The sequence below is a fragment of the Chiloscyllium plagiosum genome, unplaced genomic scaffold (assembly GCF_037043375.1).
Source record: "Chiloscyllium plagiosum isolate Xiang-an unplaced genomic scaffold, Cpla_swu_hap1 HiC_scaffold_31, whole genome shotgun sequence".
Classification (NCBI taxonomy): Eukaryota; Metazoa; Chordata; class Chondrichthyes; order Orectolobiformes; family Hemiscylliidae; genus Chiloscyllium; species Chiloscyllium plagiosum.
Genome location: NW_028270169.1, coordinates 46,604,608 through 46,632,147, shown reverse-complemented (window position 1 = coordinate 46,632,147; position 27,540 = coordinate 46,604,608). Strand labels below are relative to the sequence as shown.

Below are 27,540 nucleotides of genomic sequence, written 5' to 3'. Positions count from 1 at the left end.
CCATCTGGTAGCCGATCATGATGCCATTCTAACCTAATCCAATCTGCCTGCATGGTCTGTATCCCTGTACTCTCTGCCTGTTCATATGTTTGTAATGTTGAGCAGTACCTTCTGCACCCATGACTGGTTCCTCTGCCAGATAAAATGATGGCGTCTCCAGTTATGTAGCAACTTATGCTACTAGAAAGAGGGAAGTGTCCCACTGAGTATGGTACAATGTCTTTGGATGATGTAGCATGGATGTGAGAGAACTGTGATTGTGATGATGCTATGTCCTGTAGCACTGCTGAATGTGTGAGGATGAAGTGCAGCAATGAATATTTAGCTAGGTTGCAGTCAACAGAGCTTGTTGTAGATAGGTGATGGGGTGTGCTATGTTGAGCATGTATGAGCCAAATGGTACAGTTGGTAGGATATCGCATTTTGAAAGTGCATTCAGTGACCTTGATCACTTTTTGAAATAATTGAGATTCTTTTGTATTTCTGGGCTGTCTGGTTGAATTGCTGAACATTAATCCCTCTGACTGACTGTATCTTCACAGACTTTGTCTGGAGGCTCTTCTTGTTCCTGTTGGTCGATGGCTGTTCAGTCTGTGCAGTTTCAGTAAATTTTGGAACTTGCTGTCTTCCATGTTGAGCATTCCAATCATTACCTTGTTAATATCACCTCCTTAGTACTCCTACAGCAGTCTTACTCCTACCCCTGCAGCAATCAATTGCACCTCCCATTTAATAACTGCAAGCTGTCCTTAACCGCTGCCGACAAACTTGAACTTGTGCTACCCTGTCAAGAGTTTTATGCTCTCTGATCAGGCAAGCAGTCAGTCAACACACTTTTTGTGTGCTGTTCATAGAATCGCAGAATCCTCACAATGTGGAATGAGGTCATTCGGTCTATCAAGTCTGCACTAACCCTCTGAAGACCATCCCACCCTATCCCCGTAACCCCATAGTTACCAGGTTAACTCACTTAACCTACACATTCCTGGACACTGCAGAGCAATTTAGCATGGCCAATCCACCTAACTTGCACATCTTTGGACTGTGGGATGAAACCAGAACACCCAGAGGAAACCCACTCACACTGTGAGAATGTGCAAACTCCACACAGTCACCCAAGGCTGGAATTGAATCTGGGTGCCTGGCATTGAGAGTCAGCAGTGCTAATGACTCTGTGTGGTGAAACGGTTAAAAATTATGTCCCAATACATGTGTGAATCTAACCGGAATGGAGGTGTTGCTTAGTCCCGTGTGAATCTTATTACACACCTCCCCGTGTGAATCTTCTTATCTGTATGTAACCAGAATGGAATGTGTTTTTTAGCCTTGCTCTGCTGTTCACATGAATGTTTATATCTGGAAAAGAGTATATCAGCTGGAAAAGTCTCCAGTTCGGTGAGTCTGCTCCGGGGTTACGTTTAACCGCCGAGCGTGGGTTGTTGGCAACCGCTCTACGAGAACTGACGGCTCCCAGTTCCGGTAACATGTAGAGTGAGTATAAGCCAGACCCGTTGTATGAGACCTGGTTGTGGCGACGCTGCGGGGAATAAAATGCCCATATTCTAGCAGACTCGCCTCTTGGTCGTTTGTTCTGTGTCAGACTACTCTCCTACGAACCTGACCTTGAGAATTTTTTAAAACATTTGGCGTAGTCGGCAGGATCAATCGCAATTGAGGAGAGATTTTGATACAGAACAATGTTTTGGAAAAAGACTAAGAAACCAGAAGAACAAACTGTGGAGGTCCCGACCGTCCCGGGATGGCATGGATGTGGGCATGTACGTGGCAGTTTGTTTGAGAGAGGATCCCAGTCCTGCCGAAGAACCCCTTGCCTGGGGTACAGCGGAGGATGTGGGCATGTCCAAAAAGCTGAAGCGGAGTTAACAGAATTGAATGGGATTGAACTGAACTGAACTGAGTGGAACTGAAGTGAATCAAATTGAACGGAACAAAATGGAACTGAGCTAAATTGAATTGAAATGGACGGAACTGAATTGAACACAATTGAATTGAACTGAACAGACCTGAACTGAGCTGAATTGAACTACACTGAATTGACTGAACTGAAGTTAACTGAAACGAATTGAACTGAATTAATCATAATGTAACACATGTATTGGGCCAAGCAGTGGAATGTGGTGTAAAATTATGTCCCAATACATGTGTGAATCATAATGTAACACATGTATTGGGCCAAGCAGTGGAATGTGGTGAAACGGTTAAAAATTATGTCCCAATACATGTGTGAATCTAACCGGAATGGAGGTGTTGCTTAGTCCCGTGTGAATCTTATTACACACCTCCCCGTGTGAATCTTCTTATCTGTATGTAACCAGAATGGAATGTGTTTTTTAGCCTTGCTCTGCTGTTCACATGAATGTTTATATCTGGAAAAGAGTATATCAGCTGGAAAAGTCTCCAGTTCGGTGAGTCTGCTCCGGGGTTACGTTTAACCGCCGAGCATGGGTTGTTGGCAACCGCTCTACGAGAACTGACGGCTCCCAGTTCCGGTAACATGTAGAGTGAGTATAAGCCAGACCCGTTGTATGAGACCTGGTTGTGGCGACGCTGCGGGGAATAAAATGCCCATATTCTAGCAGACTCGCCTCTTGGTCGTTTGTTCTGTGTCAGACTACTCTCCTACGAACCTGACCTTGAGAATTTTTTAAAACACTCTGTCACCATATTATCATTTAAATTAGCAGGCAGTATTATGCTTGCTTGCTGCCTGCGTTAGAAACAATAAGAATGAACTAATTGTGCATTGCAGTCCTACTGCCTGTTTTAGGGCTCGTTTATTGAATTTTATAGCCAATATATTTTGCTAGAACTTGCTGGTTTCCCTACTTTGGATTAGATGACTGATATGGTGTGCTTCGGACGGCTTTTTTGAAACCTCATCTCAGTAGTCACCCTCCATATCTGGGCTTGTGTGATGGCAAGTGGTTGTCACCAGCAAGTCTGATCCTGTCTTCATCCCAAAGCAACACAAACACTCATTTCCATAGTAATGACTAGCTAGCAATCAGGAAAGTGACTGCCAGCGGCTTCAAGACCATTTTGTAGAGCCCTCAAATCCTGCCTTGGTTGAGATTATCTAACTTTTAGCAGATGGAGGATTAAGCCTACAATGTTGTGGTCTGCATGGCTTAGTATCACGAGGTGCTTTTATCCATTTCTTCACTGGGACAGTAAGTGCAGGTTGTCCAGAGGTCACAGCTGGTTTTAGTCATGTGTTGAATCGATCGGTGAAAATGTGCATGGTTAATAACTCTTTCAAATACCATTGTCTCTGTCACTTTCTGCGTAATAGATTATGAACAGTTCAACTGAAGGATATGCTAGTACACACACAAACTAAGAATCGTAGTTTGAGAAAAGAACAGAAAATTCTGCTCAATGTTTTACAAAGATGGGACTTTCCAATTTGTTGTGGTATCAAAGCTGAGAATGGGCCTGTCATCCTGTGTTTTTGGCCCCATAAAGTTATAAATTTAAAATTTAAAATACAGGCTTAATGTCCTGATGGAGATGCTTAACTGCTGAATCCTTATCAGAGCGCCTGTAATTTTAAAATAAGAAATAATATAATGTATGCCTTGTGAGATTTTGAGAACAATAGAATGAGTGATTTAGGAGTGGAAATTAAAACATTAATTTGCTACTGGATGTAGGTTTGCTCGCTGAGCTGGGAGGTTCATTTCCAGACGTTTCGTCACCCTACTAGGTAACATCTTCAGTGGGCTTCAGGTGAAGCAGTGTACATGATTCCTGCTTTCTATTTATATGTTTGGGTTTCTTTGAGTTGGTGATGTCATTTCCTGTTCTTTTTCTCAGGGTGTACTAGCTGGGGTCTAACTCAATGTGTTTGTTGATAGAGTTCAGGTTAGAATGCCATGCTTCTCGGAATTCTTGTGCGTGTCTCTGTTTGGCTTGTCCTAGGATGGATGTGTTGTCCCAGTCGAAGTGTTGTCCTTCCTTACCTGTATGTAAGGATACTAGAGAGAGAGGGTCATGTCGTTTTGTGGATAGTTGGTGCATGTATCCTGGTGGTTAGTTTTCTGCCTGTTTGTCCAATGTGTTGTTTGTTACAGTTCTTGCACGGTATTTTGTAAATGACATTAGTTTTGCTTGTTGTCTGTACAGTGTCTTTCAAGTTCATTAGTTGCTGTTTTAGTGTGTTGCTGGGTTTGTGGGCTACCATGATGCCAAGGGGTCTGAGTATCTGGCAGTCATTTCCGAGATGTCTTTGATGTAGGGGAGAGTGGCTTGGGTTTCTGGATGTGTTTTGTCTGCTTGATTGAGTTTGTTGCTGAGAAGTTGGCAGACTGTGTTCATTGGGTATCCATTCTTTTTTAATACACTGTACAGGTGATTTTCCTCTGCTCTGTGTAGTTCTTCTGTGCTGCAGTGTGTGTTGGCTCGTTGAAATGTTCTGATGTAGCTTAGTTTGTGGATGTTGGGATGATTGCTTCTGTAATTCAATATTTGGTCCGTATGTGTTGTTTTCCTGTAGATGCTGGTTTGAAGTTGCCATTGGCTGTTTGCTCTACTGTGACATCTAGGAACGGCAGTTTGTTGTTGTTCTCCTCCTCTTTAGTGCATTTTATACCAATAAGGATATTATTGATGGTCTTGAAGGTTTCCTCTTATTTGTTTCATTTAGTGATGACAAAGGTGTCATCCACGTAGCGGACCCAAAGCTTGGGTTGGATGGTTGGCAGAGCTGTTTGAGTCTTTGCATTACTCTTAGGACAAGCCAAACCGAGACACGCATGAGAATTCCTAGAAGCATGGCATTCCAACCGGAACTCTACAAACAAACACATAGAGTTAGACCGCATCTACCTCCCCCTTAGAAAAAGAACAGGAAATGATATCACAGGAAATAACATCACTAACCCAGAGAAACCTAATGGAATGAACCTCCCAGCTCAGCGAGAAAACCTACATGCAGAACCTCAACCTGATTTACAAATCTCAAAACTTGCTATTGATCTGCTACCCAGCCACTTCTCTCTCAAAATATTGTACTTAAAATAAAACTCAGGACTGAATTCCATTTCAAATTTTGGAATGTTAGTTTTGGACAATTCCCTTCCTTTGACATAGAGCTTGACAGTGGTTTGTTGGCCAACTTTTGAATCCCCTTTCGTGTGTCAGAATCGATAATGTCCTGACAACAACCCAGCTGGCTGTTGGCAACAAATGTGGAGGAACCTCCTTGTTTTCAGCCCAAATGCTAAGCATGAAGCTACAAGTTGGGCACCATTCTTGTGTTATTTCAAGGGACAGACATCCAAATTGCTTGCAAACTAATGATTGAGCATTTTTAAAAAATTTTGCAAAGTGTCAGAAAGTACTGTGAAGTATTTTAAAATTGTTCTAATGCATTCTTCAATTTACCCAAATGTCCTTGCATCCTTGAGGGTCTGGGTGGAGGGCAGAGGATTTGGTGACTTGTCCGCACAAAGTCTCCAACAGATATTGAAGACATTGAGCCAGTACCTCCAGATCTGCAGCACAGTAGTGAGCTGGCACAGAAGTTATGAAGAGTGCAGACTCCGTGCCATACCCTCTGCCAATTTATAGCCAGATTCCACCACTGCGTCCAGTCACTCTCAAAACACACAGCATCCACTTGTGCATGTTTATTCAGTACCGACCTTTATGCTGCCTCACTGGATTCCTCATCTGAGTTCCCTGCAGTAATACTCCTCCATGATCTTGCCCTCTGAATAATTAGCAATGGGATGATTCTTTACCTGTAACCTGGCTGCCAGTCACTTGTGTCTTATAAAAATCACTTTGTGCTGTTCCCAATTCCATCCATCCTCTCAGCTATGTGCAGCCACTGGTACTCAGGCTGGAATTTGAGATGTGACATAAGGGAGGAACGTGGAATCATCTGTTTTCTCACTGAGGCCAAATACCACAGGCTGTGCAGCCAGCACTATGATGTTGAGAGCCACCTCCTCAGTACAGGTCAGCAAATGCAGGCATTCTTGTTGTGGTTCTGTTCTACTGCTTAATGTTGTGTACCACCTTTGTCTTGCAAGAACTGTTGTGTGGGACTGAGTTTGGATAACATACCTGGTGTCATATGATGCATTAAAGAAGAGGGTAGGCTTGTATTATGGTGCAAATGTCATAAGAAGATGCATTCACTGACCTTGAGCACTCATGTAAGATCAACAGACCCTTGTAGCTGTGCACCCAAAATCTTAAGACATGAATCCCTTCCATGCCATCATCTCCCACCCCTGTTTAAGGGTGATCCATGAGAGTTCCTGGCTGCTTGCTTGTGCCATCTAAAGAAGCACTGCAACAAATCATCAAAGCTCAGTCGGCAGCACCTTTCAAACCCACGACCTCTACAGCCAAGTTCAGCAGAAGGGTGGGAACATCACCATCACCAAGTTTCCCTCCAAGTTATACACGATCCTAACTTGGAACAGTATCACTGTTCCTTTATAGTCACGGGGCAACATGCTGGAACTGTGGGCATACCGGCAGCACAATGGGTGTGCAACAGTCACATGGATTGCAACAGTTCAAAAAAGCACCTTGCTGTTCTTGGGGCAATTCGAAATGGACAATAACTGCTGCCTAAGCCAGTGATACTGATCTCCTATGAATGGGCAAAAAACCCTACTGATACATCCAGTGCAACATCCACCCATCCTTCTGTACTAGTGTTCATTTTGCCATAATTTAATCCAATCATGTTTTTTATTGTTCTGTTTTAGAAAAAGACAAACCTGCAGGTTGGCTAATATACTTGCTTTGCGCTCAACTTTGCCAGGTCTCCCTGAGAGTACAGAAGCTGCAAATGGTGCTCAGATAAGACAGCAGTGCAATGAGGCTGGTTTACCAAATTTGTGCCCATCGTGATCTTAACAGATATGGTCAGGTTATGAATCATGACCGCTTGTGTTTGAAAACAGGGCTATCCAATTTCTAGGTCATTACTTCAGCATATCTCACATCTTTTTTTTATAGAAGAATACAGCGCAGTACAGGCCCTTTGGCCCTCGATGTTGCGCCGATCCAAGCCCACCTAACCTATACTAACCCACTATCCTCCATATAGCTATCCAATGCCCGCTTAAATGCCCATAAAGAGGGAGAGTCCACCACTGCTACTGGCAGAGCATTCCATGAACTTACGACTCGCTGAGTGAAGAACCTACCCTTAACTTCAGTCCTATATCTACCCCCCCTTAATTTAAAGCTATGCCCCCTTGTAATACCCGACTCCATACGCGGGAAAAGGTTCACACTGTCAACCCTATCTAACCCCCTAATCATCTTGTACACCTCAATCAAGTCACCCCTAAACCTTCTTTTCTCTAATGAAAACAGCCCCAAGTGTCTCAGTCTTTCCTCATACGATCTTCCTTCCATACCAGGCAACATCCTGGTAAACCTCCTCTGCACCCGTTCCAGTGCCTCCACATCCTTCCTATAGTATGGCGACCAAAACTGCACACAATATTCCAGATGCGGCCGCACCAGAGTCTTATACAACTGCATCATGACCTCAGGACTCCGGAACTCAATTCCTCTACCAATAAAAGCCAGTACGCCATATGCCTTCCTCACCGCACTATTTACCTGGGTGGCAACTTTCAGAGATCTGTGGACATGGACACCAAGATCCCTCTGCTCATCCACACTACCAAGTATCCGACCATTAGCCCAGTACTCCATCTTTTTGTTACTCTTCCCAAAGTGAATCACCTCACACTTAGCTACATTGAATTCCATTTGCCACCTTTCTGCCCAGCTCTGCAGCTTGTCTATATCCTGCTGTAACCTGCCACATCCTTCCTCACTGTCAACAACTCCACCGACTTTCGTATCATCCGCAAACTTGCTCACCCAACCTTCTAACCCCTCTTCCAGCTCATTTATAAAAATGACAAACAGCAATGGTCCCAAAACAGATCCTTGCGGAACACCGCTAGTGACGGCACTCCATGAAGAAACTTTGCCATCAACTACTACCCTCTGTCTTCTTCCATCCAGCCAATTCCTAATCCAAACCTCCAACTCACCCTCAATGCCATATCTCCGTATTTTCTGCAGTAGCCTACCATGGGGAACCTTATCAAACGCCTTACTAAAATCCATATATACCACATCTACCGCTTTCCCCTCATCAACCTCCTTCGTCACCTTTTCAAAGAATTCAATAAGGTTTGTGAGGCACGATCTGCCCTTCACAAAACCATGCTGACTATCCTTGATCACATTATTCCTATCCAGATGTGCATAAATCCTATCCCTTACAATTCTCTCTAAGACTTTGCCCACAACAGAAGTGAGACTCACCGGCCTATAGTTACTAGGGTTATCCCTACTCCCCTTTTTGAACAAGGGAACCACATTTGCTATCCTCCAGTCTTCTGGCACTACTCCAGTAGACAAAGAGGACATAAAAATCAAGGCCAATGGCTCTGCAATCTCCTCCCTTGCTTCCCAGAGAATCCTAGGATAAATGCCATCAGGCCCAGGGGACTTATCTATTTTCACCTTTTCCAGGATTTCCAACACCTCTTCTCTACATACCTCAAAGCCATCCATTCTACTTATTTGTGACTCAGTATTCACATCGACGACAATGCCCTGTTCCTGAGTAAATACTGAAGAAAAGTATTCATTCAGTGTCTCCCCAATCTCTTCCGCCTCCACACGCAACTTCCCACTACTATCCTTGACTGGACCTATTCCTACCCTAGTCATTCTTTTATTCCTAACATACCTATAGAAAGCCTTAGGGTTTTCCCTAATCCTACCGACTAAGGACCTTTCATGTCCCCTCCTTGCTGCTCTTAGCTCTCTCTTCAGGTCCTTCCTGGCTACCCTATAACTCTCAATCGCCCCAATTGAACCTTCACGTCTCATCTTGAGATAGGCCGCCCTCTTCCATTTAACAAGGGATTCCAATTCCTTATTAAACCACGGCTCCCTCGCACGACCCTTTCCTCCCTGCCTGACAGGTACATAATTATCAAGGACACTCAATAGTTGCTCCTTGAACAAGCTCCACATATCATTTACACTCTTGCCTTGGAGTCTACTTTTCCAAGCCACACATCCTAAGTCATGCCTCACCGCATCATAATTTCCCTGACCCCAGCTATAACTCTTGCCCTGTAGTACACACTTATCCCTCTCCATCACGAGAGTAAAAATCACCGAATTATGGTCACTATCCCCAAAGTGCTCACCTACCTCTAATTCTAACACCTGGCCTGGTTCGTTACCCAGAACCAAATCCAGTATGGCCTCACCTCTTGTTGGCCTGTCTACATATTGTGTCAGGAAGCTCTCCTGCACACATTGAACAAACACTGACCCATCTAATGAACTTGAGCTATAGCTTTCCCAATCAATATCAGGAAAGTTAAAGTCCCCCATAACAACCACCCTATTACTGTCACTCATCTCCTGAATCACCTTCCCTATCCTTTCTTCAATGATTCTAGGACTATTAGGAGGCCTGTAAAAGACTCCTAACAGGGTGACCTCACCTTTCCTATTCCTAACCTCAGCCCAAACTAACTCAGATGGCAAGTCCTCATCCATCGTCCTTTCCACCACTGTAATACTATCTTTGACAAGCAATGCCACACCTCCCCCTCTTTTACCCCCTACTAACCCTACTGACCCTACTAAAACATTTAAATCCTGGAACCTGCAACAGCCAATCCTGTCCCTGTTCTAGCCATGTCTCCGTAATAGCCACAACATCGAAGTCCCAGGTACCAACCCACGCTGCAAGTTCACCTACCTTATTTCGTATACTTCTTGCATTGAAGTATACACACTTCAAGCCACTTTCCTGTTTACAGACACCCTCCTTGGAAATTGATGCCATGTTCCTAACCTCCCTACACTCCAGGCCCTGCACCCTGAAGCTACAATCTGGGTTCCCATGCCCCTGCAGAGTTAGTTTAAACCCCCCCCAAGAGCACTAGCAAACCTCCCCCCAAGGATACTGGTGCCCCTCAGGTTCAGGTGTAGACCATCTTGTTTATAGAGGTCCCACCGTCCCCAGAAAGAACCCCAGTTATCCAAAAACCGGAATCCCTCCCTCCTGCACCATCCCTGTAGCCACGCATTTAAGTGTTCTCTTTCCCTATTCCTCGAATCTCTATCACGTGGCACGGGTAACAAACCAGAGACAACAACTCTGTTCGTTCTAACTCTGAGCTTCCAACCTAGCTCCCTGAAAGCCTGTCTAACATCCTCGGCACTCCTCCTACCTATGTCGTTGGTGCCAATATGGACCACGACTTCGGGCTGCTCCCCCTCCCCCTCCAGGACCCGGAAAACACGATCAGAGACATCACGTACCCTTGCACCTGGGAGGCAACATACCAAACGTGAGTCTCTCTCGTTCCCACAAAACCGCCTATCTGTGCCCCTAACTATCGAGTCCCCAATTACTACTGCTCTGCTCTTCTTCACCCTTCCCTTCTGAGTAACGGGGACAGGCTCCGTGCCAGAGACCTGAGCCCCGTTACTTACCCCTGGTAAGTCATCCCCCCCACAAGTATCCAAAACGGTATACTTGTTCTTGAGGGGAACGGCCGCAGGGGGTCCCTGCACTGGCTGCTTCCTCCCAGTCCCCCTCACTGTCACCCATCTATCTGCCATCTTTGGAGTTACTACCTCCCTATAACTCTGATCTATGACCCCCTCTGCCTCCCGAATGATCCGAAGTTCATCCAACTCCAGCTCCAGTTCCCTAACACGGTCTTGGAGGAGCTGGAGATGGGTGCACTTCCTGCAAGTGTAATCGGCAGGGACGTCGATGGCATCCCTCACCTCATACATGTTGCAGGAGGAACATTGCACTGCCTTCACTGCCATCCCTCTAAAGCTAACTTTTATTTAAAAAAAAATGGAGACTGTGATTCCAGCACAAGAAATTCAAAAGTTTATGCTGCTCTGCACAGTACTTTGTTTTTCTTTTTCTTATTAAAATTAGCCTTTTTTATTGATTTCACATGAAACTTTATTTTATTTATCACATTAAAGCACTAATTTTTGACTCTGCTGCAGTCTTGACCTGTATTGCACCTCCTCTTTTTACATTTTACAGTATACTTCTGTAAGATCCAAAACCTTTATCCAAAACATTTCAGCCTTTCAGAGATTCACTTTCTCAAATCAGTCCTGCTGGGCTAGTGTCCAAACATGTTTGGGCTCTTCCTGTTGCTCCCTCTGCTGCAAACCTTTTAATTCAAGATTAAACAAAGCTCATCCTGACAAGCACCACAGGTTTTAAGAGCCAACTGCTTGCTATGCCAAGTACTCTGATAGGAGTGCTAATTCATAAGATTTATCCCAGTGTTACTCATACTTTGTGAACTTGTGCTACTGAATTAACAAATGACAATATTGTAAGATCTCTAATTGGAGTTCTTGTAATGTTTTGTACTTTCCTTTTGTGCACACTTTGTTATTTCTATATAGTACATTTCTCTTTCTGGATCTTTAGTCTGCCTAAAATGTTTTTGCACCTTTGAATATCCAAGCCTGGTGAAGAATGTGGTTTACCAAATAAGTATTTCACTAAGATTAGAGTGCTTCCTTTGTAGTCTGATTTGATGATGAGTGAATTTGATGCTGATATCTCAGCTAGGCCGTGCTTTGTTATGTATTACTTCAATATTTTACTTTGTACATGTTAGAAGTAAGGAAGGAAATAATCTTTTTATGGTTTCATTGAATCAATATCGCCATAGCCCAGAATCAGGCCATTTGGTCCATCATTTCGATGCTGGCATTCTTAAGGAACAATCCACCTATCACTATCCACCAATCTCTGCACACATTCCTGACATTCCTCCTGTTCAATTTTAGAACATTTCGAACATGTAGAAAATTTATGGCACAGAAGGAGGCCACTTTGCCATTATGTTTGCACCTGCCAAAAAATGAACCACTGCACTTAATCTCATTTTCTAGCACTTGATGCACTCCCTTGAATTTATGCGACTTTAAGGCCATATCCAGACACTGTTTCAGTGATTTGAGGGTTTCTGACTCCATGCCTCTTTCAAACAGTGAGTTGCAGACCCCTACAATCCTTTGGGTGAAAAGGCTTTTCTTCCTGTCTGTATAGGAAAGGTTTGGAGGGATATGGGCCAAACACAGGCAAGTGGGACTAATTTAATTTGGAATATGGTTGGCATGGACTAGTTGGACTGAAGGGTCTGTTTCCATGCTGTATGCAATTCCGTGATTCTGCAAGGCTGCTCAGTTCCATTTGTCTTTCAGGCAAATAGAACTGAAGGATCAGTCAACCTCTTGGGTTTTTAAAGAAACGATAAACTTTTTTTTTGCAGCGGATTGAATTCCCAATCCCTGAGATAGAGGATTTATACACGAAGCTGGAGTTGATGGGGTGGGGGGGGAGTATTGTGCTGTCCTGACCTTCACAAAACTGTATATGGGCTATGTGTACTTAAAATTGTGTATAAATGAGGATTCCCAGAAGTATGCTCCAGTTGATACCCATAAGAGTTTGTAGCAAAGTACAAGAATGCCACATGGGATATTGTTAGCCTTTTGAATTTTTCAGCAGATAATGAAAAACATTTGCAAGGTCTACCTCAGGTCACCATTTATTTAGATGGTGTGCTAATAACAAGGAAGCCGAATAAGGAACACTTAGAGAACCTGGACATAGTCCTTAGATGTTTTTCCAAGACATCCGTATGCCTAAGAAGGAAAGGATGTGTGTTCCAGGCCATCCAAGTGACCTATTTGGTCTACAGATTGAGAAGACTGGACTTTGGAAGACAACGAGGGCGATCTAACATGTCCCAGCTCCCATGTCTCTTCAGGACTGTAGGTCATTTCTTGGGCTGATACATTATTACAGAAAGTTCATACATAACCTGGCCTCCATCCTAGCATCTTTACATTAACTCCCAGAAAAGGGTCAGCCTTGGAAATGGTCACCAGAATTGGAGTATTTCACTGGAAATTGCAATTGACCAAGGGACCAGGGGTGTCCAGGTTTTAGAATTTTCATTCAAAACCACAACATAGTTATAGCTTTGTACATATGGTTCGGTTTTGTACAGCCAATCTATAACTCTCATTGACTCTGCCTTTTTATTTATTATTCTGGCCATCAGACCCTTTCCTTGCAAGACTTCCAAAATCTTTCAAGAAAGGGATGTTTTTACCCCAACCTGTCTTATCAGATTTGCTCCTGTTTTGGTGAAGCTGCTCCTTTAACAAGGTTGTGCTGTCCTTGGCTCTTTTTTTCAGAGAGGTTGTAAGCGATACAGACTCTGAAAAGTTTGGAGGTGAAGGGTTTTAGGGCCATTTTGATAATAGCTAATAGAGACTGCCTCAGGCAGAAGGCTTTCAAGTTTAAAAAAAACTTGTACAATGAAAGGGGAGTGGCCAGTTCTCCCAGCTCAGTGTTTCTCTGGTTTGTTTTGTTTGAGAGTAGTGTGAAGAAAGGCTGCTGGACCCAGAAGCAGGTCCAGGCTGGTACTCTCTCTCTGACTTCTATCCTGTAAGAACTTGTGTTTGATTTTACCTTTTGGGCCAAGCGCTGTTTGTGGGGATTGTTGCAAGTATTTGGGACAGCATCGTTAAGTTGGGATGATCTGTTGGGTTTTTGGGGAGGTTGTTATTTGGTATTTTGTTTTCGGTTGTTTGAGTTTCATTCAATAATCTTGTAAAAAAAATCTGTTTTGTTTAAAACTAAGTGGTTTGATCAGCTGATTCTCTTCATGAATATCCACCTTATACTTGCTTAAAACAACTAGTAAGACTTTTCAGAGTCTGTGCCGCTTACGACCTCTCTGGGGGAAAAAAAGCCAAGGACAGCACAACCTTGTTAAAGGAGCAGCTTCATCACAACAGGAACAAATCTGATAAGACAGGTTGGGGTAAAAACGTCCCTTTCTTGAAAGATTTTGGAAGTCTTGTAAGGAAAGGGTTTGATAGCTAGAATAGCCAGGGTCTGGGCTACCTCCTTTAAATGTTTTGAGGGGTCTGGCCTAGTCTATAACCCTGTGTTTCCAATGCAGGCCTTACGGCTAGCGATTATCTGTAAATCAGTTCTTGTTTTGCAATGGATTTTGTAAGGATAACAAAAAATAAGTTAAGACTCTCAATGTGTTCTACCTCTGAATGTCATGAAAGAGAGAGAGATGTTCTGACTGAGATGGGAGGAATGCCCTGCCTTTCTCTCCTGCCACTACTCCATGGGCCATAATGTAAATTTTATTACTTTTATGGCCATTTGTATGCTTTCAATCACATTTCTTTGATGAACACCGGTTAGGCCTCACTGTGGTAATATCCTGGAAATCAAGCCTGCTATTCCGAGTGATCACAAAAGGAAAAAAAAATTATCAAAATACATAACCTTCCTAATTTACCAACCTAATAGATTCAGATTAACACAGATATAAGCCAAGTTTCTGTACTTGACCAGAACTTATTACAAATAAATAGATTCAAACCACAGATAAACAACTGAGAGCTCTTGGTATATAATTGTATGACTTAAAACTCTAGCCCTCAACTACGTACGCATGCGGACAAAATACAAATGGTGTTACGGATGGAGTGGAAAATGGAAAGTACTGGGAAGCAGTTCAGTTGCACTAGGTCTGAGGATTTGGTGGAGTGGTTCCTTTTCTTTCAGGCTTTTCAGTTCTGTGATCTTTTCTTTACTGTTCATTTGCTTCTTCGCAGGAGACGTGGAGTGATTGTTTCACAAATTATAAAGTTCCTGACCTATTGGTTAAAAGCACTATCTTACAGAAACTGTTTGAAGAATGCCACTACCTTTCTATACCTTCAGTGTTTTCACTGAGGTGAGAGAGAGGGACCGTACCTCCCCTTTCAGAGTTCCAGAGGATCATACACACAAGTTGTTTAGCTATCCAGGAACCAATCTGAGTTATTGTCAGGCTGATGACCTTTGCCATCCTCAGCTGGTCACAATTCCACAAAGCAGTCAGCAACTTGTTGCTGGCTGGATCCCACTCAGCTTGTGTACCTCGGTACAGAACCGATTCCTCTTGCATCTTCTCCACTGCCTGCAAAGAAACTGCATAGCCACAGCTTAGAATGAATGCCAGTCACTTGCTTTTACAAGTCCAGCAGTTCTTCCATCAACCCGTTGTTGTAAAGCAGTCCTTTTCCTAATCAGTTAACAATCAAAAATAAGGTAAAATAAAAGATGCAATCTTAGCACACAAAATTGTAAAACCTAACTTAATCAATGAAATTTCTAATTCTGGTGAAATCATTTAGTTTGCAATATGAAAGTATGAATGTTCACCCATCCAAATAACCCAAAGTGCAAAAACACCCACAAGCCCTTCATTACTTTCCTAGCCCTCATTCCATTCCTGGTGCTGAGGTTCTGCCCTACCTGCAGAATGTACTGTTCACCCCAGGCCAAAATCTATTTCCTGCACTACCTTTGCTTCCTTTTAAATAGATGATATTTGTATTGTGGTAGGCAGCTTTGCCATCTACTCTTCTGTCCCAGCAATGCAGGTTAATCACTCCATATCATGCCTGAGTGCCCATTTGCACTGCCACCTGCTGTTACATACAAGTTCCAAGTTCTCTTGGCTCTTATGGCCCTCTTTTGGAGCCAGCCTGATGAACCTTGACTGACCTCCACAATGTACTTGCCTCCTTTAGATGTTGAAAAGCTGACAACTTCTGGAATCTGCGCAGCTTCTAAATGTCCATTTATTCTTTTCGACAAGTCCTTAACAAGCTTTTTAACGAGCTCAGTTGGCAGGAGTGTGGGATTGCTCCCCTATTCTGCTGAGTATTGGTGGCAACACTCCATTCCTTCTCCATTTCCACCTTCAAGGGTCTCTGATTCAACTCTTTACGTTTACTATATTAGAGCTATTCGTATTCCTTGGAATCTTGTTTTTCGATCACTCTTAACTTTTCTTTCGAGAGAATAATGATCCAGCTTTTTCATATATTCCTGATAGGGGTAATCCTGCAATTCTAGCATCATGCTTCTGAAAAGACTTTGCACTTCTAAATCCTTTTCACAATAAGGCAAGCAGGACTACACAGTACTGTGAGTGGTCTACCCAAGATTCAATTGAAGTTTAGCAGCAACTTCCCAAATTTCTAAATTTTTGGCTCTGAATTCCAAATATTTAATTTGCCCTGACTGAATGCACCATCTTAGACCGAAGTATGTAATTATTTTCTCTCTGATTATTTGCTGTGTAACCGTAGACCAGGCCTGATCTCATAAGGCTCACTTCTCTCACATTTCGATGATTCTGGAGCTGTCTTTTCATATTATATTCTGGATTGTGTTCTGTTGCTATTATGTGACTTTCAGATGTGATTGCAATCAGAATGTGACAATTCAGCTGCAGCTTTATAACAAGGCAATTTGAAGACTTGTTACTTTAGAAACACTACTTGTATCCTAAGCTATAAATTAATTTAGCCCAGAAACTGACTGTTCAGCTCATCAAGATTTAATAACTTTCTCTTTGTGAGCTAGAATGATTAAATTCTGCTCAATTCCATATCGGTCAATGTTTCTGTTTTCCAAACAACAATTTCATTCTCTCCTTTTTTCAAATAATTTATGGACTTCTGCTTCAGTCGTGACTTGTGGCAGAGAATTTTATTTTCTAATTTGTGTACATTCTTTTCTATAACTGGTGAAATAGCTGTACTCTTGTGATCTCTTTTCATTGACAATTTTTAACCTGTGACATGGTGCAGTGGCAATTAAGCCTGCCCTCGGGGCGACTAGGAATGGGTAATGAATGCTGGCCTGGCCGGTGATGCCCAAACCCCTGAATAAATTTTACAAAAAGCTATCTTGTGTTAGTAGTTTAACCAGAAAGGGGCAATTACAGAAATAGGACTTATTTTCATTATGAAAGAGGAGACGGCGGTTCAGTGCTGCTTCACAGCGTCAGGGACCCGCGTTCATTTCCAGCCTCGGGCGTGTGTCTTTGTAGAGTTTGCACATTCTCCCGTGTCTGCATGGGTTTCCTCCGGACACTCTGGTTTCCTCTCACAATCCAAAGATGTGCAGGTTAGGTGAATTGGCCTTGCTAAGTTGCCCATAGTGTTCAGGGATGTGTAGGTTAGGTGCATTAATCAGGGGTAAACGTAGGATAATAGGGGAGGGGAATGGGTCTGGGTGGGTTACTCTTCAGAGGGACCGGTGTGGACTTGTTGCACCGCAGGACCTTTTTCCACACTGTCAGGATTCTGAGAATTTGAGGTTCATGAGAATGCACCAGGGGATTTGACAAAATTGTTCCAGATAAATTATTCATTTCAGTGAACTATTCAAATACTACTGAGTGTCGCTGTGGTTCTGTTCGCCGAGCTGGAAGTTTTTGTTGCAAATGTTTCGTCCCCTGTCTAGGTGACATCCTCAGTGCTTGGGAGCCTCCTATGAAGCGCTTCTGTGGTGTTTCCTCCGGCATTTATAGTGGCCCGTCCCTGCCGCTTCCGGTTGTCAGTTTCAGCTGTCCGCTGTCGTGGCCAGTATATTGGGTCCAGGTCGATGTGTTTGTTGATGGAGTTTGTGGATGAGTGCCTTGCTTCTAGGAATACCCTGGCTGTTCTTTGTTTGGCTTGCCCTATAATGGTAGTTTTGTCCCAGTCAAATTCATGTTGCTTGTCGTCTACGTGTGTGGCTACTAGGGATAGCTGGTCGTGTCGTTTCGTGGCTAGTTAATGTGCTCATCCACAAATTCCATCAACAAACACATCGACCTGGACCCAATATACCGGCCACTACAGCGGACAGCTGAAACTGACAACCGGAAGCGGCAGGGACAGGCCACTATAAATGCCGGAGGAAACACCACAGAAGCGCTTCACAGGAAGCTCCCAAGCACTGCGGATGTCACCTAGACAGGGGACGAAACGTTTGCAACAAAAACTTCCAGCTCGGCGAACAGAACCACAGCAACGAGCACCCGAGCTACAAATCTTCTCACAAACTTTGAACTACTGAGCGTCTTTAATAAACCATAAGAAATAGGAACAGGAATATGCAGTCCACCCTTTGAGCCTGCTCTATCATTCAGTCAGGTCCTGACTGATCTGACAGTCCTCATGCCCCCTTTCCTGCCCTTTCCCCATAACCCACGATTCCTGTACTGATCAAGAATCTATCTATCTATCTCAGCCTTCAATTACACAAGGATTCTGCCCCTGAAGCTCACTGTGGCAAGAAATTCAAAAGACTCTCAGCCTTCACACAGAAGAAATTCCACCTCATCTCAGTCTTAGATTGGCATCCCTTAATTCTGAGAATATGTCCTCTGGTCCTTGGCTGTCCCAGGAGGGAAATCATCCTGTCAGCATTTACCCTGTCAAGCTGGCTTAGGAATCCTACATGTTTCAATGAGGTCATCTCTTACTCTTGTAAATTCTGATGAATAGAGGCTCACCTGCTTAACCTTTGCTCATAAGACACTCCCTTCAATAGAGTTGGCCCCTTCCAAACCTGATACATTTACCTCTTGAAAGATGAAAGGCAGCAAATTGCTGAAAACAGCAGCCCCTGTAAGTTTTTATCAAAGTCTCACACTATAATGAATTGATAGTAATATCATAGAACATTACAGCACAGTACAGGTCCTTCAGCCTCACTGTTCTTTCATTGTCGTTGTGATAAAAATGTAGAACTTCCTGTCGAACCATATGTCTACCTACATCACATGGAGGGCAGCAGTTCAAGAAAACAGCTCACACGAATCTTTTTGAGGGTAATTAGGGATGGACAATGAATGCTGGTCTTTCCAACAGCACTCAAATCCCACACACAAATTAGAAATCTCTAGCCTATCCAGTCTTTATTAATAGAAAGGTGATACAAGTCATTCCGTTATAAGGTTCATTTTGTGAACAGGAATTAGCTGTAATGCCATTGACGAATTGGGAATGCTGTTTCTCCAGCATGAATTTTTAAAACATGTGTCGGCAGTAATGTGATTACAGCACTGACTTTAAGCGCTGTTTCTAAAGTGTGATAACACTGGGTTGCACAAGAACACAATCATTGCTAATAGAATTCTTCAGGATTCCCAGGGTTAAAGAAATGTTGCTATGCTGTCAGGGAAAATGTTTGGTAATACATTATGGTCACTTGTTGGCAGCAGCAAGAGCCAGTTTCACAATGCTCTGTTCTTTTTCAATGTCTCTAACCGAAGATATGCTTTCTTATTTCAAAAATGCATCGTAGTTGGCCATTTATTTGCAACTTTGTTAGATTATATTGAGTAAAACCATTTGCAGTCAAAATTTTTTCATTTACCATCAAAAGGTGCTGCATTGCAAATTAGCCACCTAAGCAGCCACACTTGTCTGCAAATATTTTATTTTTCCCTGCTGTCCATGAGAGAATTTTCTGAATCAGGATCTTTTTGCTGATGGCTTTTTAATGTCATTTTTCCTTTTTCTCCTCTTTGTAGAATCCGAGATTCCCAGGAAATCTCCAGATGACAGACAGGCAACTAGAAGAGACAGGCGAAAATGATGTAAATAACTTGTAAGTAGCACATTAGACATAGTGTTAAGAAGTGTAAATGAAGTTGGGAGACATGGTTCATTACGTCTTAATTGTCCCTTGAGAGATTTGACGTGAAGGTGAATTTAGAATCTAGTGCTGCCTCAACAATGTGTTTTCTCTCATCATGGAGTCTTGGTGTTTTATCCTTGGCAAATAAATTCCTGCAGGTTTGGATGGGTGCACAATTTTGGAAATAGTATACTGTGAAGTCCAGTTAAATAGAATGAGCAAGAACACTTGCTAATTGTGATTGAAGAAGCAAATTATTTTTATTGTGCGGTGTTAACTAACATTCACTTGATACTTTCAGGATTGTGTTCCATGATTCCATCGCTTTTCAGTGAAAGCATAATTTTTGGTGATGTGGGTGTGGATTGATGCCCTATAATCAGAGTTACTGATTTATGGTGACCAAATCTCTATTTCATGTAAACTGTACAGAATTCTGAGAGGTGCTACATATTCTTGAGATGAGCATGGATTTTTATTTCCCTTTTAAATGGATAACAATGACTTCCTGATAAATGAATAACCTGCTGAAGTGAGTGTAATTCCAAGTCACAGGTTATTTTCTCATGACTTCCTATGTAGTTTTCTCAGGTTGAAGTAAATTGGTTCAGGAATTTAAATTAATATATTGTCAATGTTTTTTCAGCCAGCTAAATGCCATAATGCTTTAGAATCCTGAAATGAATCTACTGAGAAGTCCACATTGTAGAGTTTGTTTGCTGAGTATATAGAGTAGAGCCTTTCTCAGTAGGGACACAAACATTTTGATGCAGACCTCAATGGTTGTGAAAGGATTTCAAATGGCATGGTGACTCAGTGGTTAGTGCTACCGCCTCACATTGCCAGGGACCCGGGTTTGATTCTAACTCTGGGTGACTCTCTCTGCTTGGGTTTCCTCCTCTGGATGCTCCGGTTTCCTTCCATAGTCCAAAGATGTACAGGTAAGGTGGATTTGCCGTGGAAAATGCAAGGTTGCAAGGATAAAGTAGAGGGATGCATCTGGATAAGATGCTGTTTGGAGGGTCAGTGTGGAATTGATGGGCAGAATCTAATTCCTTGATTTTATTTCATATGATATTGCTATAAGACTGGATCAGTTTAGAAACCATTAATTGCTGGCCATTTAGGATTTCTTTGAGGCTAATTCCTGGATAGAGTACCAGTCATTTTAGATATGAATCTGTTTACTCAGAGATATATTAGTTTTGACAGAAAGTAGCTTGCTAACCCTTAGTTGTAGATGTTAGCTGTCATTATGATAGATTAATCCTGATTCTTGTACATCTGCCAGGTAAACATTTCTTAATGTTCATACAGATTCTACAGCCTTCTGCAGCAAGTCAGCAGCTTTTTTCCAAGTTTCCCAAATGTGGACACCCAGGAGTGATTGGGAATATTCACTATTTTCGAGAAGGAGAGAAAGCAAATAATCTGAAGCATTTGGTGTTTATCTCAAGGACGAGTACAATACCAATACATCTAGCCCATTATGAAAAGAACATACTGTTCATTCACGTGTTTTGTTTTAAGCAAATTTGTTTGTTAATAATTGGCCTTGGTTTCAGTCTAATCTTCACAAACATGCATCTGCTGTAATTGTTCCTCCTTTCCTTGCTAGCTCATGGTGTGCTCTTAAGCTGCAGGCAGGATGGGCAAACTGATGACAGCACCATGATTCAGAGTTTCATTTCAAATCGGGATGGGAAGAGAAATGTAGGAGTAATAGGGGATAGCGTAGATAGAGAATAGGCACTGTCCTCTGCAGCAAAGACAGAGACCTGAAGACTGTGTTACCTACCTGGTGTCAAGTTCTGGGACATCTCCTCCAGACTGGAGTGGGAGGGGAAGGATCCAGTTATTATGGTCCATGTAGGTACCAATGACATGGGTAGGACTAGGAAAGCAAGTTCTCCTGACTGTTGTGAGCGGCTTGGGATGAATTAAAAAGCAGACCCACAAAGGTAATAATCTCTATCTGAGACTATTTCCTAAACCAAGGATAAATTAACATAAAATAAATCAGATTAGAGAGATGAATGTGTGACACAGAGACAATGTGGGAGAAATGTATTCTGATTCATACGATACTGACACTGGTCCTGGGGCAAACAAAGGCTTCTTTGTTGGAATGGGCTTCATTTGAACCATGCTGGGACCAGAATCCTGGTGAATCGTACAACAGGGAGCTTTAAAATTAACTTGAGGTGACAGGCTGAATTGAAGGGGCATTTAAAAAATCAAATGGATGCTAGAGACCAGAGGTGCAGCAGAGTGAAGTGGCAAATGGTAAAGTGTGGCAGGAAGGGATAGAAAATAAGCAACGAAGAATGCACCAGAAATAGGACCAGAATGAGTAGTAATGGTACAAAGTCAATGGCTCTTTATCTGAATGTGTGTAGCATTTGTAACAAGATAAATGAGCTTTTAATAAAATATTCATGGGATGTGGGTATTGCAGGCTTGGCCAGCATTTGTTGCTCACACTATTTTGAAATCAGAAACAAAAACAGAAATTGCTGGAAAAGCTCAGCAGGTCTGGCAGCATCTGTGGAAAGAAATCTGAGTTGATGTTTTGGGTCCGGTGACCCTTCCTCAGAACAGTTCTGTTCAGCAAATTCTGTGATCTGATCAGTGACTTGTGTACTTGTAGCAGGCCTCCCTATTTTTTATTCTTCATTCCCTTTAAACTAAAGGCAAGCTTTCCACTTGCTTTTCCTTTTACCCGCTAAACTGGGATGCTAGCTCTTTTGTGATTCCTGAATCCTCTGCACTGCAGCTTTTTGCAGTATAGCCTTATTTTAATAACTATTCTTCATGCCAAATTTCATAACCTTACATTATATTCTGTCTGCCTCATCCTTTTTCCCCACTTAACCTGTCTATATCCTTTTGTAGACTACTTGTATTATCCTCACCACCTGCCTTCCTATCTATTTTTGCATCAGACAAAAACCTGGTTAGTACATTCACTTCCTTCATCTGAGTCATTAAGAAATATTGTAAATAATTGTGCTCCCAGAACTGATCCTTTTGGAACTTACAAATTATAGATCGCCATCCTGTAAATTCCTCTTTTTGATCAACCTTAGAACCTCAATTACATAGCTTCTATATTGATGACTTGGAAGAAGGGGCAGAGTCTACTTAATATCTCCAGATTTGCTTTTGGTGGGATGGCATGTTGTGATGAGGACATAAGGAATCAGCAAGAATGTAGAGGTACGACGAGTGGGTGGGCGAAAACTTGGCAGGTGGAATTTCACCTAGGAACCCCTGAGGCCATGCACTTTGGGAGGAAGGATCAAAAGGCAGACTATAATTGAATTAGAGACTCCAAGCATATGCAGCACAGAGGGATCCAGATGTTTTTATGCATAAAACACATAATTGAGCATGCAGGTGCAGCAAATGGAATTTGGCCTTTATTGCAAGGCGTTTGTAGTTTAAAAGCAAGAGTCTTGTTATAATTCTACAGGATGTTGGTGAGGCCACAGCTAGAGTACTATGTACAATTTATGTCCCTATGCTTTAACTGAAAGCTGTTCAAAAGAGATTCATGAGGCTGATTCCTAAAATGAAGCTTTTTAGATTAGATTAGATTAGATTATTTACAGTGTGGAAACAGGCCCTTTGGCCCAACAAGTCCACACCGACTGGCCAAAGTGCAACCCACCCAGACCCATTCTCCTACATTTACCCCTTCAACTAACACTACGGGCAATTTAGCACGGCCAATTCACCTGACCTGCACATTTTTGGATTGTGGGAGGAAACCGGAGCACCCGGAGGAAACCCACGCAGATACGGGGAGAATGTGCAAACTCCACACAGAGTCGCCTGAGGCGGGAATTGTCGGTTCTCTGGCACTGTGAGGCAGCAGTGCTAACCACTGTGCCACCGTGCTGCCCATATTGATTTATCAAGAATGATTAAATATTTAGGCCTTTATTCATTACAGTTTGGAAGAATGGGGGTGATCTTATTGAAATATACAAACGTCTGAATGGGCTTGACAGGGGAAATGTTGATAAGATGATTCCACCTAGTGGGGGAATCTTGAACCTAGGGACATTGTTATAGGATAAGGGGTCCCTCATTTGAAATGAGTTGTGAAGGAATTTATTTATCCAGGGAGTAGTGACTGTCTGAAATTCTTTACCCCAGACATTTATGGATTCTAGATCACTGAAGTAATTTGAAGGGGGGAGTGAGATTTTTGAAATATTGAAGAGTTGATGGCTTTACTGAACTGGCCTGGAAGACATGTTGAGTTTTGGGGCAATTTAGACATGAACATGTGGAATGGTGGGACACGCTTGAAGGACTGAATGGTCTACTCTTGCTCCTGTTGCTTGTGATCTTATGTAACATTCCAGCTGTGGTCTCTTTCCCTTTCTTGTATGCATTCTGAACTGGCCTGAATGTTGGCAAACTTGTTGATAAACTTGGATGAAGTGCAAAAGTGTCCATCTCTTTCCTCTTCAGCCCCACAGCCAGGACTGTGTTGCATTTTCTTCGACAATATTGGACCTTAAGAAAGAAGTAAATTCCATAACTCAAGATTAAAACTAAAGTAATCTGCTTGTTTTGCATAGAACCATTGAAAGCAAGAGTAAGCCATTCAGCCATTTGAGCCTGCTCCACGGTGTGGTGTGACCATGCTGGCCATACAACTCAGTAACCTGTTCTCACTTTCTTTCCATACCCTTTGAACCTTTTAGCCCTCAGCACTATATTGAATAGATATCTAAATCTCTGCACCCCACTTATCTACCCTGATTCAAGAAACTTTGTTTCTAATCCTAATCTTAGATTCATGGGAGAATCTAGGACCCAGAGGGAATAGTCTCAGAATTAAAGGGTGCCAATTTAGGACTGCAATGAGGAGGAATTTCTTGTCTGAGATTTGAATGTCATTGGAACGTCTTACCACAGTGAGTTTTGGGAGCAAAGTCATTGTGTATATTTGAGGCCAAGATACCATATATACTCAAGTAATAGTCGAACTCAGGCTAAAGTTGACACCCTACTTTTAGCAAAATAACCTGAAATTTTCCATATATCTTGTGTAACTGTTGACCCTAGTTTTTCGCAGATAACAGATCAAAGTTTGAGTCAGTGTGCCGGTCATCACATCCCGCTCCAGCTTTCCAGTTTTCCGGTTGTTCCGATCTGCTCCCAGTCATCCAGTCCGCTAATTGTTGTATTTTGCTCCAGGTTTTCAGCATTATCATAAATCGGTTTCTTTTCTTTTCTCATTTAGAGATCAACTGGGCTTCTGCTAAAGATACAGTATGAATTTTGATAGGCATGAATTCCGATGGTCATGAATTCCAGCCCCTCGAAAGTAGTATCCATGTAATAGTCGACCCCATAAATTTAATCTTAAAAAGTCGTCAAAAAATTTGACTATTATTCGAGTACATACAGTAGATTCTTGAACAGTCGAGGTATTGAAGGTTACAGGGAAAGGGCAGAAAAGTAGATGTGACAACTTGTCACATCAGCCATGATCCTACTAAGTGGTGGATCAGGCTTGAGGGACTGAATGGCCTAGTGCAGTTCCTCTTCCTGATTTATGGTCTTATTTCTGTTCCTTCCTACAAGGGCAAGCATTTCAAGTTTTAGGCAAGATTTGCAGAGGGAATGTGAGAATTTTTTTAATGCAACTAGCGGCATTGACCTGGAATTCTTCACTTGCACTCTTTCTCGTAAGCAGAGATGATCTGTGATTCCAAAAAGAAAATGGATGGACACATGAGTGAAATGTTGTTGCAGTGCGACAGGAGAAATGGGACTGATTACATTGATCGACAGTGAGCTTGTTAGAATACAGTAGGCTGAATGCGACACTTTAATTGTCTTTGCAGCACTTGTGCGAGTTGGTAGAGACTTCATTTTCCAGAACCTTACATTGTGGATTGCTTTGTGATTTGCTAGTTTTTTTTCCTCCTTCAAAAGCTTCCAAAAGCCACCATTTTTACCTTCTTTTCAGTTCCTATCTTTAATGTTCTGGCCTTTGTTTCTCGCTGTTGATTTATTTCTAAGTTGTCATGTTTTGACAAGTGAGAAATGCTAGAAAAGTGCGACATGGTGATGATGTTGCCTCACTTCAGTTTAAGATGTGTTCAAGCACCTTAATTTTTGTAGCCAAGAAAACATTTCTGAACAATTTATCACGTGATGATCTTAGGCAGGTATGTCCCTTGGCCTCAAAACCAGCAGTCAGTGAAAGGTTACATGAAAATAGTAGACTTTGTTAGCATTTCAAATTTGCAAAATCTTTGTCGTCAGACCGTTTAAATGAAAAGGTGCGCTTATTAACATGGTTCAAAAAACACACAATATCTGCCACACCCAGAACCTTCCATATGGACAAATCTTCTCAAAACCCGCTAAGATAAATACTATTTCTCATTCAATGCTGATTAATTAAACACATCAGCTTTGGAAGCAACTGCATGCCTCTTTCCAACCCATTTAAGGACTCAGCGCTAAGTGAGAGTCTGATAGTTTCCTTGAAGATTGCAACTTCAGGGAAGCTGTCAGGCTAAATCTTGGTGCCCTTGTTATTTGTACCAGGCTGAAATCGAGCCTGTATTGTGCAGAATTTATTTCTGATAGCTTGCAATGTGTAGCCATCATGATGGTCTGGACGGCAAAAATTTCATGCTGCTTTAGAGACCTTTTCGCATCCATTCAAGGCAAGTCCTTGTCATGATTTTGGCAAAGAATCAGAGCGTCCACATGTCTGAGTTTTCATCCCCAGGTGTTGTGTCATACACCAATGTCAACTGAAGCCCTTTTTGTAAACATTAGAAATGCACATCACGGCTTAGCATTGCACGTGATCTGAAGGAAGTATTTCTGCTGCTCACCTAGGGAGTTCTGAGCCATAATTTGAACTTGTCAACACGCAGTTCTTTATCCCAAAGGTTAACCTACATTGTGACATAGTTTGTCATGAAAACCGCAGCATTTTTTACATTCTAGAAAAGCATGTTCAATCTCTGGTTGGTGTCTTCTGAAGTCTGAGGATTGCTGTTAATCAACCACTGAGACAGTCTATATCAATCTGTACCAACTATGAAGTGATTGAGACATGATTCAGTGATTGCTGAAATTAATAATCTTCAATTTGTATGAAAGAAGCTTGTTGACACCTCCGTGATACTGGACTGCTTTGGCTGTAAATTCTGTGATCATGATCTTATCCTCCACAAGTACCTGATGAAGGAGCGGCGCTCCAAAAGCTAGTGCTTCCAAATAAACCTGTTGAACTATAACCTGGTGTTGTGTGATTTTTAACGTTGTCCACCCCAGTTCAACACTGGCACCTCCAAGTAATGGCTCTGAGAGAAAGTAATCCTTCTAATCTTTGTTTTAAATGGGCTACTCCTTACTCTTGAGATTATGCCCTTTCGTCCTCGACCCTCCCATGAGGGGAAACAATCTCTCCATATCTACCCTTTCAAATGCCTGACCTTCTGGTTTCAATAAGGTTGCCACACATAATTTGAAACCATTATGAGTACAGGCCCAACTAAATCAAATTCTCTGCATTAAAAAACCCCTCTGTACCTGGATTAAATCTAGCAAACCTTCTATGAACTTCCTCCAATGTCAGTATATTTTTTTCTTGGATAGGGAGACCAAACCTGTTCACCTGTCAGCAATATGTCTGTTTTTACACTACCTTCCCTTTGGAATAAAGGGTAAAATTCCATTTACCTTCCCTGTTACCTGCTGAACTTGGATGCTAGCTTTCTGTAGTTCATGCAGGAGGACCCACCAGAGCCCCCTCTGCTGCAACTTCTTGCAGTCTTTCACCATTTAAATAATTTTCAGCTCCTCTATTCTTCCTGCCAAAGTGCAGAACCTTACATTTTCTACATTTAATTCCATGTACCAAGTTTTGTGCCCACTCACTTGACCTGTTG

The 27,540-nt window shown here is 42.3% G+C and overlaps 1 protein-coding gene across 5 annotated transcripts in view; it reads left to right on the top strand.

Annotated features, from left to right (window-relative positions):
- Positions 1-27,540, top strand: part of hip1 (huntingtin interacting protein 1) — a 344,047-nt gene that overhangs the window by 189,889 nt on the left and 126,618 nt on the right. For all 5 annotated transcript variants that reach the window (XM_043718716.2, XM_087977488.1, XM_043718713.2 and 2 more), the window contains exon 6: positions 19,494-19,570. In XM_043718716.2, the coding sequence (XP_043574651.2) occupies positions 19,494-19,570 (77 nt within the window). The remainder of the gene's footprint in view (positions 1-19,493; positions 19,571-27,540) is intronic.